At 40.1% G+C, this 20,113-nt stretch overlaps 1 protein-coding gene across 9 annotated transcripts in view; it reads right to left on the reverse strand.

Moving 5' to 3' along the window:
- Window positions 1-20,113, reverse strand: part of ANKRD27 (ankyrin repeat domain 27) — a 76,871-nt gene that overhangs the window by 49,317 nt on the left and 7,441 nt on the right. For 4 of the 9 annotated variants that reach the window (XM_006260871.4, XM_014595585.2, XM_059713846.1 and 1 more), the window contains exons 2-12: window positions 16,189-16,308; window positions 10,945-11,055; window positions 9,376-9,532; window positions 7,842-7,996; window positions 7,483-7,542; window positions 7,329-7,382; window positions 7,179-7,244; window positions 7,002-7,078; window positions 6,455-6,576; window positions 5,407-5,485; window positions 1,408-1,540 (exon numbers count right to left, since the gene is read on the reverse strand). In XM_006260871.4, coding sequence (XP_006260933.1) covers window positions 1,408-1,540; window positions 5,407-5,485; window positions 6,455-6,576; window positions 7,002-7,078; window positions 7,179-7,244; window positions 7,329-7,382; window positions 7,483-7,542; window positions 7,842-7,996; window positions 9,376-9,532; window positions 10,945-11,055; window positions 16,189-16,290 — 1,116 coding nt within the window. In that variant the 5' untranslated portion in view covers window positions 16,291-16,308. Of the gene's footprint in view, window positions 1-1,407; window positions 1,541-5,406; window positions 5,486-6,454; window positions 6,577-7,001; window positions 7,079-7,178; window positions 7,245-7,328; window positions 7,383-7,482; window positions 7,543-7,841; window positions 7,997-9,375; window positions 9,533-10,944; window positions 11,056-16,188; window positions 16,309-16,591; window positions 16,671-18,346; window positions 18,639-18,721; window positions 18,920-20,113 lie in introns of those variants that run through there. The other 5 variants (XM_059713843.1, XM_059713844.1, XM_059713845.1 and 2 more) reach the window with 5 other exon arrangements.

Genomic DNA, 20,113 nt, shown 5'->3' on the forward strand with positions numbered 1-20,113 from the left:
AAGGCAAGCCTACCCACTGAAATTAATTCATGGTACCTACAGCACTCTCAGTCCCTGGCAAGTTAAGAGCAAGTGATAAAAAACAAAAAAAACAAACAAAAAAAGCCAACCAACCCAAAACCCCTCTACTATCCAGCATCACAAAGTATTATTACCCCTAGGTTAAGTCAAGCTAGTATCACAAAATTTAACTAATACATTATGCATTGCAAATAATGTGATGAAATTCATATCATTGTTAATTTGTAAGCTTTAGGCAAAGGCTTTAAAATAGGCTCTCTCAAAAAAAAGCTTAACACAAAATTTGGTACTATTGCATTGACTCTGAAAACAATGTGCAAAGAGCAACATAAGGAGGTACTCCAAGAGGACAACTGAGTTTTACTTTGAAAAAATATCCTGAAAATGCTGTTGCCATGGAGCTGGCCTACACGAGGTACCACTGAAGTCATTACTGCACATTTATTTAGTACTTGTATTAAAAAGTTGTCTTTTAGGGGATGCTACTTTGTAATAGACAAATAATACAACACAGTAGTGTATTAGCACTGTCTATGCTGTGACACTACCATGTAGCCAGCATCTTGTGTAAATATGCCATGTTAGCTTGTTCCCTCACCATCAAGGTGATGTTCAGGTTATACTTATACTATAATTAATTTGTTTACTCCTCATGCACTTTCCCATCTTGTGGATTCATTATGTTGTTTTTCTGTTACCAACCAGAGAGAACACCATTAAGTTTTCTAGACACAAGATTAGGCAGTGCTTGAACAGACAAAGAATTGAAGATCAATTCATTCCTACCAAAAAGCTTTTTACCAACAAACAAGCTAATTTAGTCTCAGATAGCAACATTAATCTACTAGGGGCCCATAGTGTCCTAGGATTATGCAGAAGATGCATCGTAAAAGTAAAGTAGTCTAGTGATTTAGTAAGTACAGCACCAGCTACTATGCAACTGACTATAAACAAGGGGGGTTGGAGATCAGGATATTAGATCCCTATTCTTTTCAGAAGTGTACTTTAGGAACAAACACTATCCGAGAGGCAAAGGTAAAGGGACTCTGGGTTTTGAAGTGTCACCTTTTGGGTGAGATTTCAACTCTCACCTCTAAAGGAGCTTACTGTTTCATCATTAACATTAGGCCAAATTTATGCCTAGGGAAGTAAAGAACCCGTTTTGTACTGAATTTCTCTACATCTCAAGGTCAGGCCCTGGCTGACATGAACTTCCTTCCTCTCCCAAGTGGGGGAATGCAGTGACCTTAGCTCCCTTCTCATCTTGCAAATGAAGCCAATGCTTAACTCCCTATCCTCACAGAGATACTAAAAGAAGCAGATCCCATCCATCAGGGATACATGGTTGCAGATAAAAGTACTTTAAAAGAAAGTCAAATATCTTACTGCTGGTCTGTCGGAGAGGTTTCCTTGTCGGATATATTCTATTGCAGCCTCAACTGAGGTCAGACAGTATCCCAATTCATCTTTCGCTGAACTGCAAAACCTGAAGTTTTTGATGTAGCTCAAGTTTGCCATCCTAAAATAAAAAAATATGATAGTGTAATTCTTTATAAGCGATCATGTATATGTAGAGGGGCTTACTGTTAAAATTGCACTACCACCTCATCCCTGAATTAAAGTAGACAAATGTAGCAGAGTTGGAAAACAATGCACATTCCTTCAGCACATGAAGGTCGCCCCCAGGAGTACATATGGCTGCTACATCTCTTCTGGTCTATAGGAGACAGAACCCCTTAACAGAAGTAGCCTCAAGGTTTTTCACATGAAAGAGGTAGAATAATATTGGGTCATATTACAGGCAAATTTTAGAAGTTTGAAACTTGGGCAAGTGGGCTAAACCCCAAATCAAGGGCTGATTTCCTTTTACTGGCCTATGAGCACTCCTTAAAACCATGGGATTAACAACAAAATTGTGCCTGGTATAAGCACTTCTAGAAGTTAGTATGAACACAGCTTCCATGATCACAAGTTGGCCAAGTCATATCTGCTCAAAAAAAAGTAAGTGAATTATAAGAAGCCAGCTAAAGAAAAAAAAGTCTGTCCAAATTCATATCCAGGATAACAGAGGACATGACAACGTAATTATCACATTTCAAATACATTTAAAACTTTTGATTTATAATTTTTGCAATGCTGGACTAAGTCATTAGAAAGTTAAATGTTACCACAATGGCAAAAAACAGTACATTTATGCCACATTAGCCCTCAAGATACTCATTCCCACCAACTGTTCAACACCCAAAGATTAATCCATATAGCTGGTAAGCAAGGGTTGGTTTTAGATGCCGAGACAGGAGTAATGAACTGAGGTAGAACCCAACTCATGCCAATACCTCTATGCCAGGAACTTTCCCTCTACCAAACCTGTTTATTTAATGTCTTCTTGCACCTGGGAACCAAAGTAGAGAAGTTGTGTCGTGACAAGTCCACATGGGACAGAAACAGCAATTGTCAGGATTAGAATTAATGTTCAACATGTGAAAGAGCTATTAAAAAGATTTAGTCTAGGCAGCAAGAGGAGGAAAGTGAAGTAAGCTTTCTGTTATTTCTTTAAGGGCTAGGGGAAAAGTTCTCTTCACCACTTCCAGAATTGAGACTTCAAAATAAGTCACCTACTTCTGGTAGCAAAGTTGTGACTATGAAGTGTTTCTGGAAAGTACTTGGCTATGGACAAGTACCTTAACCACTTTACAAGGGGGAAGTTGTAACCAGGGGCCCTGACCCATTAGGGGGGGGAAAAAAAAAAAAAAAAAAAAAGAGCATCAAGGCATAAAAGACAAACAAACAAGAAAGCCCCTTTAAAACCAGAACTTTTACAGCCTCAGGGGGAAGTGGAGAATCACTTATAGCAGGAAAAGCCCTGCCAAAGCAGCCAGGGAGACAGGTCCCAGCTGCCAGAAAAAGACACTCAGCTGAGCAGGAAGAAAGCTGCCAGCTGCAAATGAGAGCAGAAGCCTCCTGAGGCATGGCTGACACTAGTCTACAAATTCATGCCTACAGAGCCTAGTTTGCAAACAGCTGGCTGCAAAACACAGCAGTGAGAAGGAAGGGGAGATTAGCAGGAAGCCCAGCCAGCTGATCAAGGAAGCAGGGCTGACTGGGGTATAAGCTTCCTTGCAGAGCAGAAGAGGGGGGGAAGGAAGGTGTATGTGTAGAGAACTAGTCCCTAGGGGTGAGAAAAATGGAGTCCTCCAGAAGAACAGAACAAATGCAAACCTGGCAAGAGGAGCTGCTGCCTGAGGAGTCCCTGCCAGGGAAAAAGAAGTGAGTGCATGCATGTATGGGAAGCACTGGGGGAAGGGGACTCTTGGTGTTAACCTCAGGAAGGATCTGGAGAGGTAGGCATCCACAGGACCAAAAACTGTTTATGTTAACCCAGAAGGAGCCTCTGGGAATCCAGGGGACTGTTTACATAAGCCCAGGAGGGGTCGAAGGGGGAGGCTGGTGCACCCTGAAAACCATTCATGTTAACCTAACTGGGGTCTACTTTTCCTCATTTCTGTTAATGTTGTTAGTAGACCAAGACGACTGTGAGGAGACATATGGAGGCTGCAGAGCAGAGTGCCCAGCACCCTGCAAATTTTTCTCTGTGTTTCTTTGCTTATTCTTTTCCTATTTTCTTGGCTGTTTTGGGGAGGGGGACAGAGGGAGGGGCAGATGGCAGAGGCCCAGATGAGCTGGGGGCCCCTGACTAAACTCAGGCAGGCTGGAGTCTAACAGAACCAAGGCCCCACCCAAGAATAGAGGGAGAGGGTAAGTGCAAAAGGCAGGCCTCTTGTACTGCCGAGTCAGACTAGTGATTGGGGGAAGGAAGGGGAAAGCAAGACACCCACAACTAGACTTTGGTGGCTCAAAGGTAGCCTCCTAAATATATTAATTTATAATGTCAAGGTGTGGCAGACAGGAGAGAAACCAGATTAGGGAGCCAGGGTAGGCAGATGGGCGCTACATAGCCACCATGAGGGTGACATGACTACCCTGGGAGTGCACCCTAATACAGGGAGGAAAGCTACTGGCTTTGCAAGTGCAAGTCAACTGTTATGTTACTTAGGCTTGCATGCTTCTGCAGGCAATATGTGGCAGAGCACAGGGTGTCTCTGCCACTTTACAGGCCTGGAGCTGGCAGCCTCCAGGTGCCTGATTAGGGCAGCCATTTTGAGGCCTAGGCTGCTTATATAAACAAGGCAGTTTGGCTGCAGGAGGTCAGGCAGCAACATCACCTGGCCAAAGGGCTGCTCTGAATGACCTGGAGGTAAGGGGGAGCTACAAGGGGTTGGCAAGAGGCTCCTGGTCCTGGGCATGACCTGAAACTGCACCCTGCTGGGAGGGGGTGGTCTGGTGGGGCTCTCAGTGGCGCGGGAGTCCCCAGGAAATACCAGGCCAGTTATCACCCCGGTGAAAGGCGGGTCGGGGCGCCTTAACCCCTAGCTCCCACCACCACTGGGTGGGTGACCCATGCGTATGTTGGAGGGCCTAGAGGGCCAGTGTTGTGAGGGCCCCAGAGAGGGCGGACCCTGACAGTGGGAGCAATGTGGGCGTGGTGCTGCGGTTGCCCCCGGGAGGACGGGGAGTAATGGCACGGAGAGGCCCAGTGACAGAGTGAGCGGCTAGAGAGACCCAGCCCAAAGGGGAGAGTACCCTCGACTGGCCCAAGCTGGGGCCAGGACTACGGTAGTCAGAAGGGCCGGGGGCCCACCGCAAGGGACGCCCAAGAGCCGGGGGCCTGGGGTCCCGACTGGCCTGGAGGTGGGCCAGGGCCAGGTAGCCGAAGGTTCCGGGGGAACCACACCCGAGAGGGGAACATGGCTTCAGGGGGGCTAGGTAGCCTGGATGACGGTGGAGGGGCCGCCTGATAGGAAGGATCAGAGAGGGGTCCTGTTAGGACGATTCTGGGGCCCAGTGTGGGGCCGGTGACTAGGAGAACACCATGATGCCATCTGCGAGGCTTGGGCTGCGGTATTAGGGGAGGTCGGAGCCGCAGAGCGCCCCTTGGCATTGGGGCACTACAATGGGCAGCCTCCCGCTTAATTGACATCAATATACGAATCAATTATCATCAAAGGCGTGGCAGGCGAGATAAGCAGGCAGTTGCCCAGGGACAGGTGGGCGGGCCACGAAGAGCTCGGCCCTGAGTAGGCCTGCTGTCACGGTGACAGGCAGGCGGGCCACAGAGTTCAGCCCCAGGAGGCCCCGTGTCACACAATACAACCCAGCTAAAAAAATTGTAACATTAGTGCCATTTCATTCAGGGTTAAAGCTACACCACTCTTCCTACACATTACAGAGCAAAAGCAGAATGTAGCCACTTATATTATTTCTTGTTTCAACAGCAGTGTGTTACTCTAAATTGCAGTTCTGTGGTGAAAGCAGACAGTTACATACCAATTTGGTATCTCCGTTTTTACAAGCAGATACAGCAAGACAGAGAGAAGGTCATCTGCACACATGGTCTCCATATTAACTGAAAGGAAAGAAGAATTTGTAAAAAAGGAAGCCTTAAGCCACAATTAGCCAAGATCAGAAGTCAGACTAAAGTGTGTTAAATATTAACTCTAATGTGTCAAAAAAGAAAAAGGCCATTTTTCAGATATCTAAACCAGAAGGGTGATATTTCTAGCAGATGACCCAACAAGGCTCTGAAGATCAACCTTTAAGAGAAGTATCAATTAACAATGCAGTAGTTCTCCAAACCTAAAATCACAGAAGAGAAGGTAAGACAGAGCTCAAGTAGTTCCATCATATTCAAAATTACCAAGACAGCCAGAGCCTGTCCCCAACCTACAAGCTTTCCTGTAAAGTAACTTTCACAGCACAGAGGAAAAAACCACAGGAGTGCAAAATAGTCATTCCCCCACCCTTGCTCTCTTAATAAAAATAAAAATTCTTATTTTCAACCACTTCATCTACATAGGAACCATGGCCTTCCTTAAATCTAATAGTTAACTATCCCAGCCTTTGACAATTTAGGGAGGAACCATGGTATACTGGGACAAAGCATTTCTGAAATGCACCCCAAACCCCCCCTAAAATTTAAGAAGTTTCATTGTCAACTGAACATTTGGGGGTGCATTTTCTGTATAAGATTGTAGTCATCTGCCTTTCATAGAACCAATAAGTTCAAAGTAGCAACTTGGGGTGATGGATTACTTATCCCACAGGGAAAAAGTTTTCCTCCATTTTAGAAAGACATTCCAGCGTAGGAGTGCTTCACTTCTGTAAAACTCTAGCCCACATTTCTTTCCAGTGATGTCACAAGAACTTAGGTATCCAAGGTTTACTACTCTGAGGTTCTGTTCTGCCTGTTAACAATACTTATAGGTATAAAAAATAAAAAAAATTTTGAAGTTGTTTAAAAAAAAGACAGCAAGAATGTGTGAAAAGCTTTCAGGATGGCAGAGTGCAAGCATGAAAATGTATTACTGATACCAACCTCTTTGGCTAGGAGACTGCATAATGATTTGCACCACTTTTCGCAGACAGAGCAACTTCTGTTGTGGGGAAGTGCATTTGTTCAGCTGACCCAATTCTCGCTTTGCACGTGGTATATTGAAACTAAAACATTTTTTCAAAAGAAAGTACAAAATCCAAATTAGGAAGTTCACTCTTCAAATGCATGTGCAATTACTTGTATTCTAGAGCACAAGGGGAGGGGAGTAGTGGGATATGGAGAATGGAGGAGTGGAATCCACATGTCTAAACTGAGCTGAAGCAACAGCATCATGCAGCTTCCTTCAAAAATTTTAAGCTTGATTTGTTCACAGCTTTTACAAGGAAGAAGAAAAGCATAAAGCTACTGGAAGTAACAAGTTAACCAAGCACTAAATGACTAGTTTCCAAGTGCTTCCTTTGGAAAGAAGACACTCAAAGGGTAGTGCAGACAGTCACCTTTCCCAGAAAAGGGATGAAGGGTTGCTTTTAGGCTGAAAAATCCAATTAAAAACTTAATTCATTTGGAAATCTCTCATTGGATAACTCACCTAAATTCAGGCTTAACTCCCATATCTTTTTGCTGAAGATCTTGTAGGCTTCTTGTAATTTTATTAAAGGCTGCATCCTAACCAGTAGGGACAGGGGAAAACAAACACATTTTAGAAGCTGCACAAGTTTGACCAGCTGCTTTGTCGACTAGTATTAGTTGTGTTGAATAAGCCTACCTCGCTTGCCTCAATAGTTCCCACATATTTGAAGATCAGATCATAAACATCATGGTGTACATACATCTGTAGAAAAAGCCACCGATTAAGACATACACAATATTTATAATAGCAGCCCAAAGCTGTTTTTGTTCAGTTTCAGATACTTACTTCAACTGCTTGTTTAATCATATTCATCTGAGGTTCCTGCTTTGCAAGCATCCTCTAAAGCATCAGGAAAATTATACATGAAGTTGATGTAAATAACTGCTTATCACTTGATCAGTACATTTATACAGTATATATTTACTGATCCAGTACTTACCAAGTGAGAATCCCGCAGAAGATGCTGGAGGCATTTGGTATAAAGTGCATTAACAGAATCCTAAAAAAAGGCAGCACAGGTTTCAGTAATGCAGTGATGGAACTAAGTCAGCTGTTTACCTTATTCAGCAATAACAAATCTATAGGACTGTCCATCTGCACTACTAAAGTGCATTTTACCTTATCTAAAATAAAGCGAGACACCATAATCCTTCACAGCTAAACCCTCTCCCACTTTCACAATTCTATTTATGAGTAAGTTTGTTCCCAAAGCTCTCCTCGTCAATCTAAAAAACTAAAAAGTTACCTTGATTTAGACATTTGATTAAAGTTCTAGAGTTATAAAAGCAAGATACTGACTATGTAGTGTCGTAGACTTTTTCTTTCATGTTCTTTAAAAGTTCTATGGAAAGATGCTATGTATTTGTCAAATCTTTCAGAATGTCTTCCTAAGAAGTCTCTCACATCCTCAATATTTTTCAGGGAATAGGAACTTGATGATGTTGTAGCTTCTTCTGAAATGAAAACTAGGTGTTAGTACACAACATTCAGTTTGCAGACTGAAAGATTCTTTGGGTAAATGCAATACCTTTTATTTACCCAAAAGAACCTTGTCAGCCTATGTCCTTAGACCAACATGGCTACAACCTACACCCCACATTCAGTTTTTCTTCTTCTGTAAATTTGTAAAGTACTAACTTGTAGCAATTACAGCTTTTTTATTTTAAGGTGGTTGACTACATCAGGCTTGTTGGTAGTGACAAACTGGAAAGTTAATCTAAATTAAGGAGGTATGACTTTAAAGTGGATGATTGCAATAAAGCCCTCTGTTGACCCAGCAGATCAGAATTTAAAAAGTAATGTTGATTTTTTTTTTCAATTTAAGTTCAATGTATTAAGGATTTCAGCTAAATGTCATGCTCCCAAAAATGAACATCATAACATACGACCATAATATAAATAAGCTCGAACAAAGTAACCAAGCTACAAATATTATATTAAAAATAGAACCCACCAACAGAAAAATATTAATATAAATATAGTAGTAAATCAAGACACGAATCTATAATGTTTGTGTAAATATCCAAAGTTGAGACAATCAAATCTAATGTTAAAATGTATCACTCATATTAGTAATAATGGATATTTAACCAATCACCTCAGCCTTATAAGCAAAAATTGCAAGATCGTTTATTAAATTTGCTGTAAAAGATTAATTTCTGTTTGAAAAATGCATCAGTTTCTGCAAGAACAGTAATAAATAGGTTCTCCTTGTACCATTACAGAAAGAACATTCTAAAACATAGTGAATAGTATCTTCCACAACTCCTAGACAGACTGGGCAACATCTTTTAGCCCTTGGAATGGAAAGTCCATGTCCAGCCAGAACAGCTGTGGGCATCTGTTCGGTCCCAAGTCTAGTCAAAGAAGATTGCCATTTATTATTAAGATCCACTATAAATACTCTTTTCCCCTGCAATTTAATTTCCAAAGACTATATAAAGGGACAATAGGAGTAGCCCTAGCCACTGAAAAAAAAAAAAAAAAAAAAAAAAAATCGTTCTGCCTGGCAATATCTCATATCCTGAAAAACCTGAATCTTTTCAGTGGGGAAGAAAATTTTTTCAATATCTTTGAAATAGCATCCTATCCCAGAAAGTGCAAAAGTACAGGAAAGAAAAGATAATCAGGGTGATTGGAGAGGAGGTGGGTTATTAATATTCTATATAACAATTTAAAAGTTGATTTATTTTACTTCACTTGAGGATTGTCTACACAAGATAATCAGTATGTCAATTTACAGTGCACTAGCTACTTAAAACTCCCCCCCCAGTCTGTCCCAGTAGCTGCACAAACCAAGATGTCAGCATCTTCCTGACATTTCTGTACACACCTAAGCTTTCAGTTTCTTCCAATGGATGAGCTATACACAGTGTGCTGAAGCTCTCTTCTTTTTCATTATAAAAGGTTTCTTCAAAGAGAATTGGTACTGACAGGCTATGATTAAAGCCCGTTCCTAAAATAATTAGGTTGCCTTGAATAAAGATTTCCTAAAATAAGAAAAGAAGCAAGTTAAAAAAATGTCCACACACCACAGCCCCACTCACAAGGTTAGGAAGTTCCCTTTGCACTTTCAATACAAAAGTTCTGTACCCTAGATAAAGAGCAGGGAAACTTGCTAGAATAGAAAACTAGTTTATTCTTAAAATATTTTTAGGTCCTGATTTTGGGGCATTTTCCCTTCACAAGGGGCATCAAATTCTAGTCACAAATACCTAGCCATTTTTGGAAAGAGATACAAAAAGTAGGGCTGGTAGAGACCTCAGAAGGTCATCTAGACAAACCTACTGCTCAAGATAGGAACATCACTGCCTAAACCTTCCTAGAATGTGTTAATCTAACCTGCTCCAATATTTGTCCTCATTTGTCTTGTGCATTTTAGTATCTTTTTTTTAATTTCAGTGTACAGAAACCTTTAAAGAAGAGTGGACTGTGATTATTGCATTGGCTAAAAACAGCAATTTTATATCCAACTCTAAACCAAGAAAAAGGCCCCTACACCCAGCAAGACTCCCCTCTCCCTGCTATTTGTATGACTGCTATCTTTACTTTGCATACAAATTTCTCTCGACTTAAGTGTTACAGAGTACAACAAAAGAATCTTTAAACAAAAGAAGAATTATTCAGGGCTCAATGCCATGTCATTCAAGCAGCCTGGCTACTTTTTCTGGATACTTTCCTCCTACCTTTGCAAGTATAGCTCCAGTAAGAGCATGAATTCTGCTAAGGACTCAGACAGAATAGACTGCAGGTAGGAAGTGTAGTTTTAGAGATGACAAGTTAAATCTATCTGGATGTGGGATCAGGGAAATTCACTTGGCTTGATGTCATTATATAACATTGTAGGTTTGCTGCTACTGTAACACTACTCAAGGCCGGACTTTTTTTTGGCAATGTCATTTATTAGAAACTATATATTTATAAAATAAAGCGAGACACATTGGCGAGTGAGCACAAACGAGAATGAACATATGTTAATATGATTATGTCATCTCACCTTATTTTAGATGAAGTAAAATGAACTTTAAGAGTGTTTGTGGACAATTTTATAGATTTGTTATTGCTGAATAAGGTAAAGCGCTGGCTGAGTTCCATCACTGCATTACTGAAACCTGTGCTGCTGCCTTTTTTGGGGGAGAACCAGTTTTCTGGGCAGGTGGCTGAAAGCTTGCCCAATGAACTCTCCCAGCTATATAGTATTTCCAAATAATTTGTTTAGCAATAGATTGTATAACAAAGCAGGAATGAGGAACAGAAGAGAAATCCTCAGACATCCAATGATCTGTTCTAATAATTGGGTTGTACTTTTTAAATTGCTGCCTGCCATGGGACAAATCTGGGCTCCTGTATACCAACTGGCTGGACCTGCCCACTGTAAAGTACACATTTTACAGGAAACTACCTTTCCATTTAAGGTCTGAAAATGTTCTTCCACTGGCTTTAGAACATAGGAGTCAAACTGACAGCTGGGCAGGTTGTTGCTTGAGAGGCTTCCTTTGCATGGTACTAATACCTGGAGAAACAATGAAAATCAGTCAGGTGGACTCTTCATAAAGCAGCATGCCAGCTTCCCCAGGGCCAAAGTATCCTTGCCCCATAACTCAGGTTTGATAGGCTGTTTGTTGCAACATCATTTATTAATGCATAGATGGCAAGAATGTTCTTTTCAGAAAGTTAGTGAAAGACCATAACGAAGGTTAGCACTACATCCCCAAAAAGTCACAAAGCAAGAGAATTGTTTTCTATTTGGTTACGTTATGCTAACCATGCAAGTAACAGGCTACTAGGCTTTTTTCTGGTAATCAAAGTAGTACTCTCTAGCAAAACAACCATTTGATATTTAGAAATTAGAGGCCAACACTAGGTAGATAAGAGCACACGCTAAAGTGTTTTACTCAGTAAAGGCCAAGTAAAAGATCAACAAAAGAAAATGCCATTGGGAAGACTAGCAGCAGGGTAGAGACACCTCCTATTAACAAATTAGAAGATGTGGGTGTAAAGGTGAATTATGGCATCTGTGGAAAAGACACAGATTAACCCCACTGGCAATCACTTGAACCATCAGGCAATTTAAAAAACAAAACCCTCCAGCATTTACAAGGTGGCATGGTATTGACATTGAGCAAGTCCAACATCATTCTTTATACCTACAGCAAATATAAGCCCCAAACTTTTTTGTAGAGCTAAAATTACAGCTCTACAAAAGTAACTAAATAAATAAAATAGAGCACTATCAGGCATGCATACATGCTCAGCCCCCTACCTGGCGTGCAAAACCACCACACAGACAGGTTCTCCAGCTAGGGGTCAAGCCAGAACACACTTGAAACTGCTCTGCCATTCAGAAGACCATCCACCACTTTCTGATGTTCACAGGCAGTGGTCTAGTCACATTTTCAATTTCACACCAGCAAAATAAAGCTTCCAAACTGAGCTTTCAGCAGATGTACCAGACACCTCATAGCCAGATGCCAATTAGAAGCAACACACCTCAGGGATACTCAACAGGATACTGTCCCTTGACTTTGCTCTGGGCACCAACTTGGAGATCAGTTGCTAATTAAAAAGTACTGTCTGGCAGCAGAAGCATAGAAATCAATGATTTCACTGCTTCCTACCAGGTTCTGAACATCAGAGGAAATGGTCAGTCAGCAATGTTTGGGAAGTTATTGGCACAAGAGGCACTAGAGCAAGGCCTTAGTCTGATAGTCACCTTGATTAATTTAATTCTGTACAACTGACAAAAAGCCTTTGACATCTAGGAAAGGATAGCATTTTGCATGTCATTGCTTCCAGCTCTCATGACCTGAGTTCATTACACAGCCTTTCCTTTTAGATTTAGTCAGCTACTTTACACAAACCAACATCTGAAATACAAATATATATAGAAATACTTGCACATAGATGGGCTTGCTTTTGTTCCTGAATGTACTTTTCGCCAAGAATATATCTTTCAGTTGCACAAACATTTTGAACAACGCTATCTATTAACCCCTAAACTTCAAAAGGTGCGTGTGGGGGCAGGAGCAGGGGGGGGGGGGGGGGGGGGGGGGGGAAAGCAATAGTGACAGCAAGAGCGCAACAAAGCCTCCCTGAATTTGATCCAGTGTGAAAGCCATAGTTTTATAAGCAAACAGGTCAGTTGGCTTTTGTAAGGATAGCCAAAGCAATTAACTAAATTTAAAAAGTTTAGATTATATAGCTTTTAGATCTTTATTCCCCAAAAGAAGTTGCTACCATGTTACTAGAAAGGGCCCACTTTGAAGCTGTAAGGTAAAATTAGAAGCTCCATCTGACGAACTTATGACAACACAAAAAAGTGTACAAAACTAGTGGAGCATAGGAGAGCATGCAATCATGGGCACCATCAATGACAGGAAACATTAGGGTCACATGAAGACATTTTACCTGGAGAAAATTGAACATACCCTGAGGTATGGAGTGTATATCAAAGTCCCAATGGCTTCTGTATGTTGAAAATTAAACGAAAGAAACTTAATCCAGAAAAGTCAAACACCCATCTTGCCTTTCCACACTTGCAACTACAAAATTCCCCTGTATAAATCTAAATAAAAGCACATTCTTGATTTAAAAAAAAAAAAAAAAAAAAAAGCTTGCCTTAAGAACCCCAACATATTGCAAGTCTAAAGGGTCCCTGGGCAAAGCACACAAGGGGTCAACCTTTGGCAGGAGGCTACCACAACATACAATAAACACAAGTGAAGAGGGTTGAAGGCCTTAGCTAGGGGTATGACAGAAGCTCCAGAAAAATTGTGCAAGCAAATCAGCACTACAGGTTTCATATAACTTCGAAGTTTTGCTTAAATTGTTCACAGCTTGTAAGTAATTACTCCATGATAGACTGGTTAGCATGGAGTAATTTCTCTCCCCTACTGACCCCAGCCAGTCAGCATGCTTTTAAGGACGTATCCTGATACATCTTTTTACTCCACACATGGTAATCAACCTTCACAATCTAACAGGACAAGTTTATTTTGGGAGGAAAAGGGGCAAGAGGTCAACTCTGCAGCCAAAGGCTGACATTCACCTTGATTCATTTTTAATTCTATACAACCGACTAAAAAAAAGGAAGGCCTTCACTTTTTGTCAGAAGTAAGAAGAGCATGAAGATTCAGTTTCTCCTCACTAAAAGCCTCCTAATATTGAAAGACAGGCTTACTTCAGAACCATTTCTACTCTTGAGATAAGAACATTACTTTCTCTGGAAATGTCAGTGCTACTCAAGAGTAAAAGCATTTGTTCTGGAGGCATAAAAATGCAATACCATTAGCAGCAGAGTCACCTCTGCAAGGTGGTCAGACTTGAAACAAGCCATGAAGCACACCTAAAGTTAATGGCAAGTACAATTTCTGCAGAGATCTACATTTATCAAAATAGTACTTTACTTTTAGACCCTCAGAGTTCTGCAGTTGCTCTCTGCTTAGAAAAGCCCCTTTTCACTGACAAAAATAAAATACCCACATATTACACACCCTATGGTTCTTATTCTTTTAAGATGTACAGAACTGCCAGGATTTTTTTATTTTTAAATTGTTGCAAATTTTAAAATTCAGTAATGGGGGAGAAGGAAGCTAGTAGTGTCTTCATTGCAGCTGCCATAGTTAGGGAACCTTACAAGATAATATCAGAATAGGTTTCCAAAGTAAAGTTATTTCAGAAATGCTGAGCACAATGCTCCTTTATTTAAAAACTGGGCACAGCATACCAATTTCAGAGAGATTGTACATAATGAAGATTCTCCTCTTCTCCCCCCTGCCAGAAACCAGATAGTTAAAATAAAAAGCAATATAAACTTCACTGTTTTCCAGCTCAACATTTCCTCGCCTATTTTATGAATAATTAACCACCATGTTTTCTAGCCCTGCATATTCTGTATGCCAGAGATCACTCACCTATTAGAAAACTTAGGTCTTGCATTTTAACTTTGAAGCTTTCTAACACAAACTAATCATGGGAGAAACCTCAAACATATTCAAAAAGGAAAGGCTGGGACCGACAGACTTTCTTCATCATGGCTAATAAATGCTTAAACAGGACAAGAATAAGCAAGTTATGTAACCTATTTAAGATTAGAATGCTTCCTCTAAATAAAGTTTTACATACATCAGACAGAGACCCAGATCACTGGGGAAGGTTAGCCTTTTTTTTTTTTTTTAAACCACGCACAGAAAAAGTTGTTCATGTGTTAGGGTGGTTTTTTCAACAAAAATTTCATGTCCATCAGTGCTGATAATGATAGTATTTTAAAAGTTGATGTGTTTGGTCTAGTCAGCTGTGAGCAGGATTAATACTAGTGTTCAGAATACCTACTGCTGTCAGTCATTTTCACTTGCATTTGCAAAACAGCTTCTGTATGGCCTTGTCATTACATTCACATCTCATGTCTGGACACTTCAAGACTGTTCATAGGAGTCACCACTACTCTTAGAAAAGCTACCAAACACCCTACCTTATTTGCAAGTACTTCAAAAACAGGGGTAAAGAAGTCACCATGCACACATTCAGTTCTTAGTTGACATTTGAATGCTGGAAGAGAAGTTTTAATATTGTGAGGAAAAAAGACAATTGCAAAATGCTCTGGCTCGCAGTGTCTCAAAGTTCTAATTATGGCAGAATGCTAGGCATCTATTTAATCCAGACCTGCAAGGACAGCTAGAAAATAAAACGCAAGATAAAGGAAGTAACATTTTTAGTCATGCTTTTTGAAGGTACTAAATAAAATAATAAAACACAAACAAAAAACCCACAACAAACAAAAAATGTTTAATATGAAGCTTCACAAGAAACCAGTTTATAGATTTTTAAATGGGAACAAGTTTTGGAACAGCCAGCCACATGCTTGTAAAAATAGGAACTGCTAAATTTTGTATGAGCCACAACAAACAGGGAAGTCTTGAACCTAAAGGTCTATATTCACAGCTTGATTACTGTAAATGGATACGATGAGAAGAATTTAGCAACTTTGGTGAGAGCCTGTAGATACAGACAAGCAATAGTTCATCCATAAATTGGTTAAGAGCATAATGTACAAGCTCCAAAGACCTGATCATTGAAGTCAGTGACACGATATCCATAGACTTCAGTAAGTTTTGGAACAAGCCTTTAGAAGCCAAATAAAGTGAAAGTAGAAGATAAAGAAAGAACAGAATGGCAGCCTGATTTGACAGAGATCTTCAGTCTTCACTCACATTCAGTAATGTGTATGTGTTGTTTATACTGCAACAGCCTCATGTCACAAAACAACAGCTTATTCCCTTTCCCTTGCAAACCAGAAAATTCACTGTCACATGGGACTGATGCTATTGTTTATAAATAAGCAACACAGCAGACAGTTATTTTATAGTTCATAGAAGGACCCAGAAGAACATATAGAAATCCCTTTAGAGAGTGAAAGCCCATCAAATTCTAATCTGTTAGTCTTATGCATTCTCACTCATGGAATTTTAAAGGTGAAAGCAAAAAAATAAATTCTACACAGAGCAATTTTAATTTAAGATAATTTGCCAACTTGCTCTCACGCTTCCACAATACCATGGACAGTGCATGCATATACCCTACTACTGGATTCAGATGCAGAAAAGTTTGGGCTTTTTCCAAAATAATAGCAAAAAGTTTCTTTACTTACAATACCATGGAATTCCGCAACTTTGCTACAGAGGTCAGGACGACGTTTCTGAAGGGCCAGATAAAAAGGGTTTTTCAAGAGATCTTCATCATACATAGCCATATGGACTTCAGAGATTTTCTAGAATAGATTCAAATGAAAAAAGGGATGGTTGATATTTTGTAAGATGCATTTTCCAGTTAGCTTACATTCTGAACTTTTATAACATTTAGAAAAGCTGGACAATGGGCCTGCTGACTTACTTTAAGAATAGCAAGAAAGTTTCCTAAATCTTAGTATAAAACTACCCTCCAGCACATATGGTTGTCCTGATATGAACAACTAATTTTAACATAAGAAATATTCAGAATCACAATTGCACAACAAGACTTCACAACTAGCACACTTCCTATTACGGTCATACCTTCCCAATTCTTTCAACTGTTAAAACCACTTTGCGCCTGTTAAGTAGAAAGCTGTGGGGGCAGGAACTATCGCCAATTCATCTGCATAGCACAAACCACTGGGGACCTGGAACTTGACCATTAATAAAAACCTATTTGTAATTAGATGTTCCAAGCAGTACTAAGGAATTACTGCAATAATATGCATTTCTATTGATTAGTAAAACTTAATGTCCATTTCTATGCAAGAAATCTATGCTCCAATTATTTTAGTTTTGATACAATGACAGTAATACAAAACAGTTCTACTTTTGTTCCTCCTGGAAAAGAATCTGCCTGATAAAACATTAACATTCCTGTAACAAGTAATACGGATTACATGAGAGAATTGTTAATCCCATCATACTAAATTTAAAACACTTTCTATTATGCTCTCTTCAGAGAAGTAGGGAAAAAATAGCATAGCAGGAGATAGGGAGAGAGAAAATAAAAAAAGTCTTAAGAAGATAACAGAAGGACTACTAAAATCCAATAACCACCTTTAAGAAAAGAGGGAGGTAAGACTTCAACATAATGATTATTAAAATATTTATGTACCACTCACTGAGGCTTCTTAACATTCATTTGGTCAATGAGGTTACATACCCGGTTTCTGCACCTCTGGTAAGTTTCAATAAAATAAAAAGAACTTGTATTAGCTTTTCACAACTTTTTCTTTTGAAAGACACCGAAGCCCCATGTTGAGTTACAGCTTCCTGTTGTAGTGCCAACAAGTTCTACACTACAAGCAAGTTTGAGACTCATAATGGTGCCTCCAGAATTTTTTATTTCTGCTCTCCCAGGCAAGGTGAAAATTCTGTAAATCAAACAAGATTACCAGTGCCCAAGGAAAGCTACTAGTGCACTGATCAAAAAGTCAGCATCCCCTTCACTCCACTACAATAGCTACAGAATTAGCACTGCAAGATAACTAGTGAAACATCACTTGTACAGGTCTCCCAATCACAAGGCTCCTTAGCAAATCCAGAGATCACACCCCCATCCCCAGGGAAAGACTTAGTTTTGATATGTGATTAAGGTTGACAGACTAGAGGCTAACAGTTCTGCTCAAAAGGGAAACTTTGCATCGTTTCTGGCACTTTTTAGAAAATAAGGGCTGTTAAATACATACTTAGGGATGTTATTAGAAGTGCAGTTCGCTCAAGTCTTCAAAACAGACATAGGTCACATGGGGAAGCAGATTTGTCACACCCTCCCGCACCATGCACAGTGTTTGAAGAGCTCCATCTGATACAGATTGCAGCTCAAGATTCAGTTGTCTCTAATCACAGAGGGAGGGGGTGGAACAAATGACATGCTACCAAAAGAGTAGTAAACTTTTCATGGACTTTCAAGCTGTGCAAGTTGCAAAGAACTGCTTCTCGTAGGTTTATTTCCTTCATCCACCTGCTCCATGCCCTGCTATTCATTACTTACTTTCACACAATGTTATGTCTAGTGAAGGGAGACCCTAATTCCAGCTGTGCCCTTCAAAGAACTGCCCACTGTAAGTATCAGGTTGGAGGCAATACCAGCTGTGCCCTTCAAGGCACTGCCCATTGTAAGTATGAGGTTGGAGGCACTGTATAGGAAGGCAGTTAAGAAGCTTGTTTTGCTGCTTACTCTAATATTTGTTTTCAACTCAAAACCATGAGGTGTTACAAGTTTGAGGTTAACTATTTTATAAATATTAAAACATGAAGTAAATCAGTAAACAATAAGCACTTTTTACCTACATGTGAGCATTTTTGTTTCAACTTTGTCTATATGCTTGCAGGGGGGTGGAAGGGATCACTTATTCCAGCTACTTTAAAACCCTGAAATTTGAGCTGTACCATGACAATACCACCACCCCAATCCATCTACCTCATCCGTAAAGTATTTTCCTCAAAAAAATAACAAAACCGAAAAACCTACAGCCACATCTAGTTTCTCATTAACAGGATTATGACATTAGGTGTTCTGCCCCTCCCCCTCCATGTTATGACTATACAGAGCAGGGATAGAATCTGATCTTCGGCTTGCTTACCCTCCTCCCTTTCCTGCACAGGCGAAAGCTACAGTTTTAAATCTTTTCACAGCTGAAGCTCATTGGGCATGTCTTATCTTACCTATGTGGGTGCAGGAAGATGAAATATTCTTCTGGTAAATTAAAAGAAAACTGAAGGTAACTCGTAACTACTCTGGATCACACAGGGCCCAACATTCCTAGTGTTGCTGAACGTTATGGTCCCCCTGCTCCCTCCCATTTGCAAAGTAGGGGAGCAAACCTTTTGACCCCTCCATGCTCATGGGAAAGGAAGGCACTGATTAACCTTGAACAGCTAGACACAACAGAATTTACTGGAGGATATAGGCTTCAGCAGCAGTGACATCTTTCATTCCACCAGTTGGAGTTAATTGACTTTATGGCTCATTATCTACTTGATTCCTGCCAATTGCTCTTCAATCCAGGTGTTAAGAACTGCTCCAGGCAGTTGGTTTTAAACACCTGGATAGGTTTTAAACTTGGGGTAGAGCAGGAATCAAAGTAGGAAGCAAACATACCACTGTATCCCTTTACATCCGTTTCTGCTGGACTCTCCCCCTACATCCATGCAGCTGCAAGGAGGGGTAAGGCATAGCAACTATTTTACAGCATCTGTATGCTTCTGTTCTTGGAGGGGGGTGGGATTCAGTTTTCCTGCTTAAGAAATGCTCCAATTCTGGAAAGTTTTTTGTTTTTTTCTTGCGGGGGGAGTGAATGTGGTATGCAAGTAAATATGGTACTCTTTCAATATTAATAATATTTGAGAATTTAAGCCAGAGTTTTTACAAGTGAACTCAAAAGCCTATATCCTCGACTTCAAATCAAGGTAGGGAGGGTGAACCTAGCTACTTTACACAAGTGTGGTTGGTTTGGAACCCACTCCCTGCACCTAAAATAAACTTAATATTATATAAGACAGACTAAAACTTCATTTTCTTTCCTGGAAGAATTCAGTCTGTAAAATCAAAATTATTACCATGCTCTTGTTCCCAATGCAAACTCTCAGCTATAGTGTTGTATTAGTGCATGGGTATTATATTTGCTTTGAGAACGAGAACAATAAGAGTAGACAAGGAATTGTGTTTTTTGCTGGAACAGAATATTCTACTTGAAGATCTGTACACAGAATAGAGTGGCAAAGTGAGGATGGGGTAGGAAGAGGGCCAAGAAGTGAACTATAAACACACAGTTGTTCACAAAACACCTTTGGCTTTTAAAAGTGGATGACCTAGCCATTATGGGGGGTGGAAAAAAGCACTTGCCAGTTTCCCAAACCGAGTTAAACAATATTGAAGTTAAGACAAAGGGTTCTTTCCACCTTATAGTCACGTACACATCTTGAAGAGGCATCCTCATAAGTTGTAGATAAAACAGGAACTTTAGTACTGAATTATCAATATTGTAAATAGGAACTTCTTGACAGAAAATAGCTTTGTGTCCAACTGCAATTCAATTATTTGAAGCAGGGGACAAC

The sequence above is a fragment of the Alligator mississippiensis genome, chromosome 10 (assembly GCF_030867095.1).
Source record: "Alligator mississippiensis isolate rAllMis1 chromosome 10, rAllMis1, whole genome shotgun sequence".
NCBI lineage: Eukaryota > Metazoa > Chordata > Crocodylia > Alligatoridae > Alligator > Alligator mississippiensis.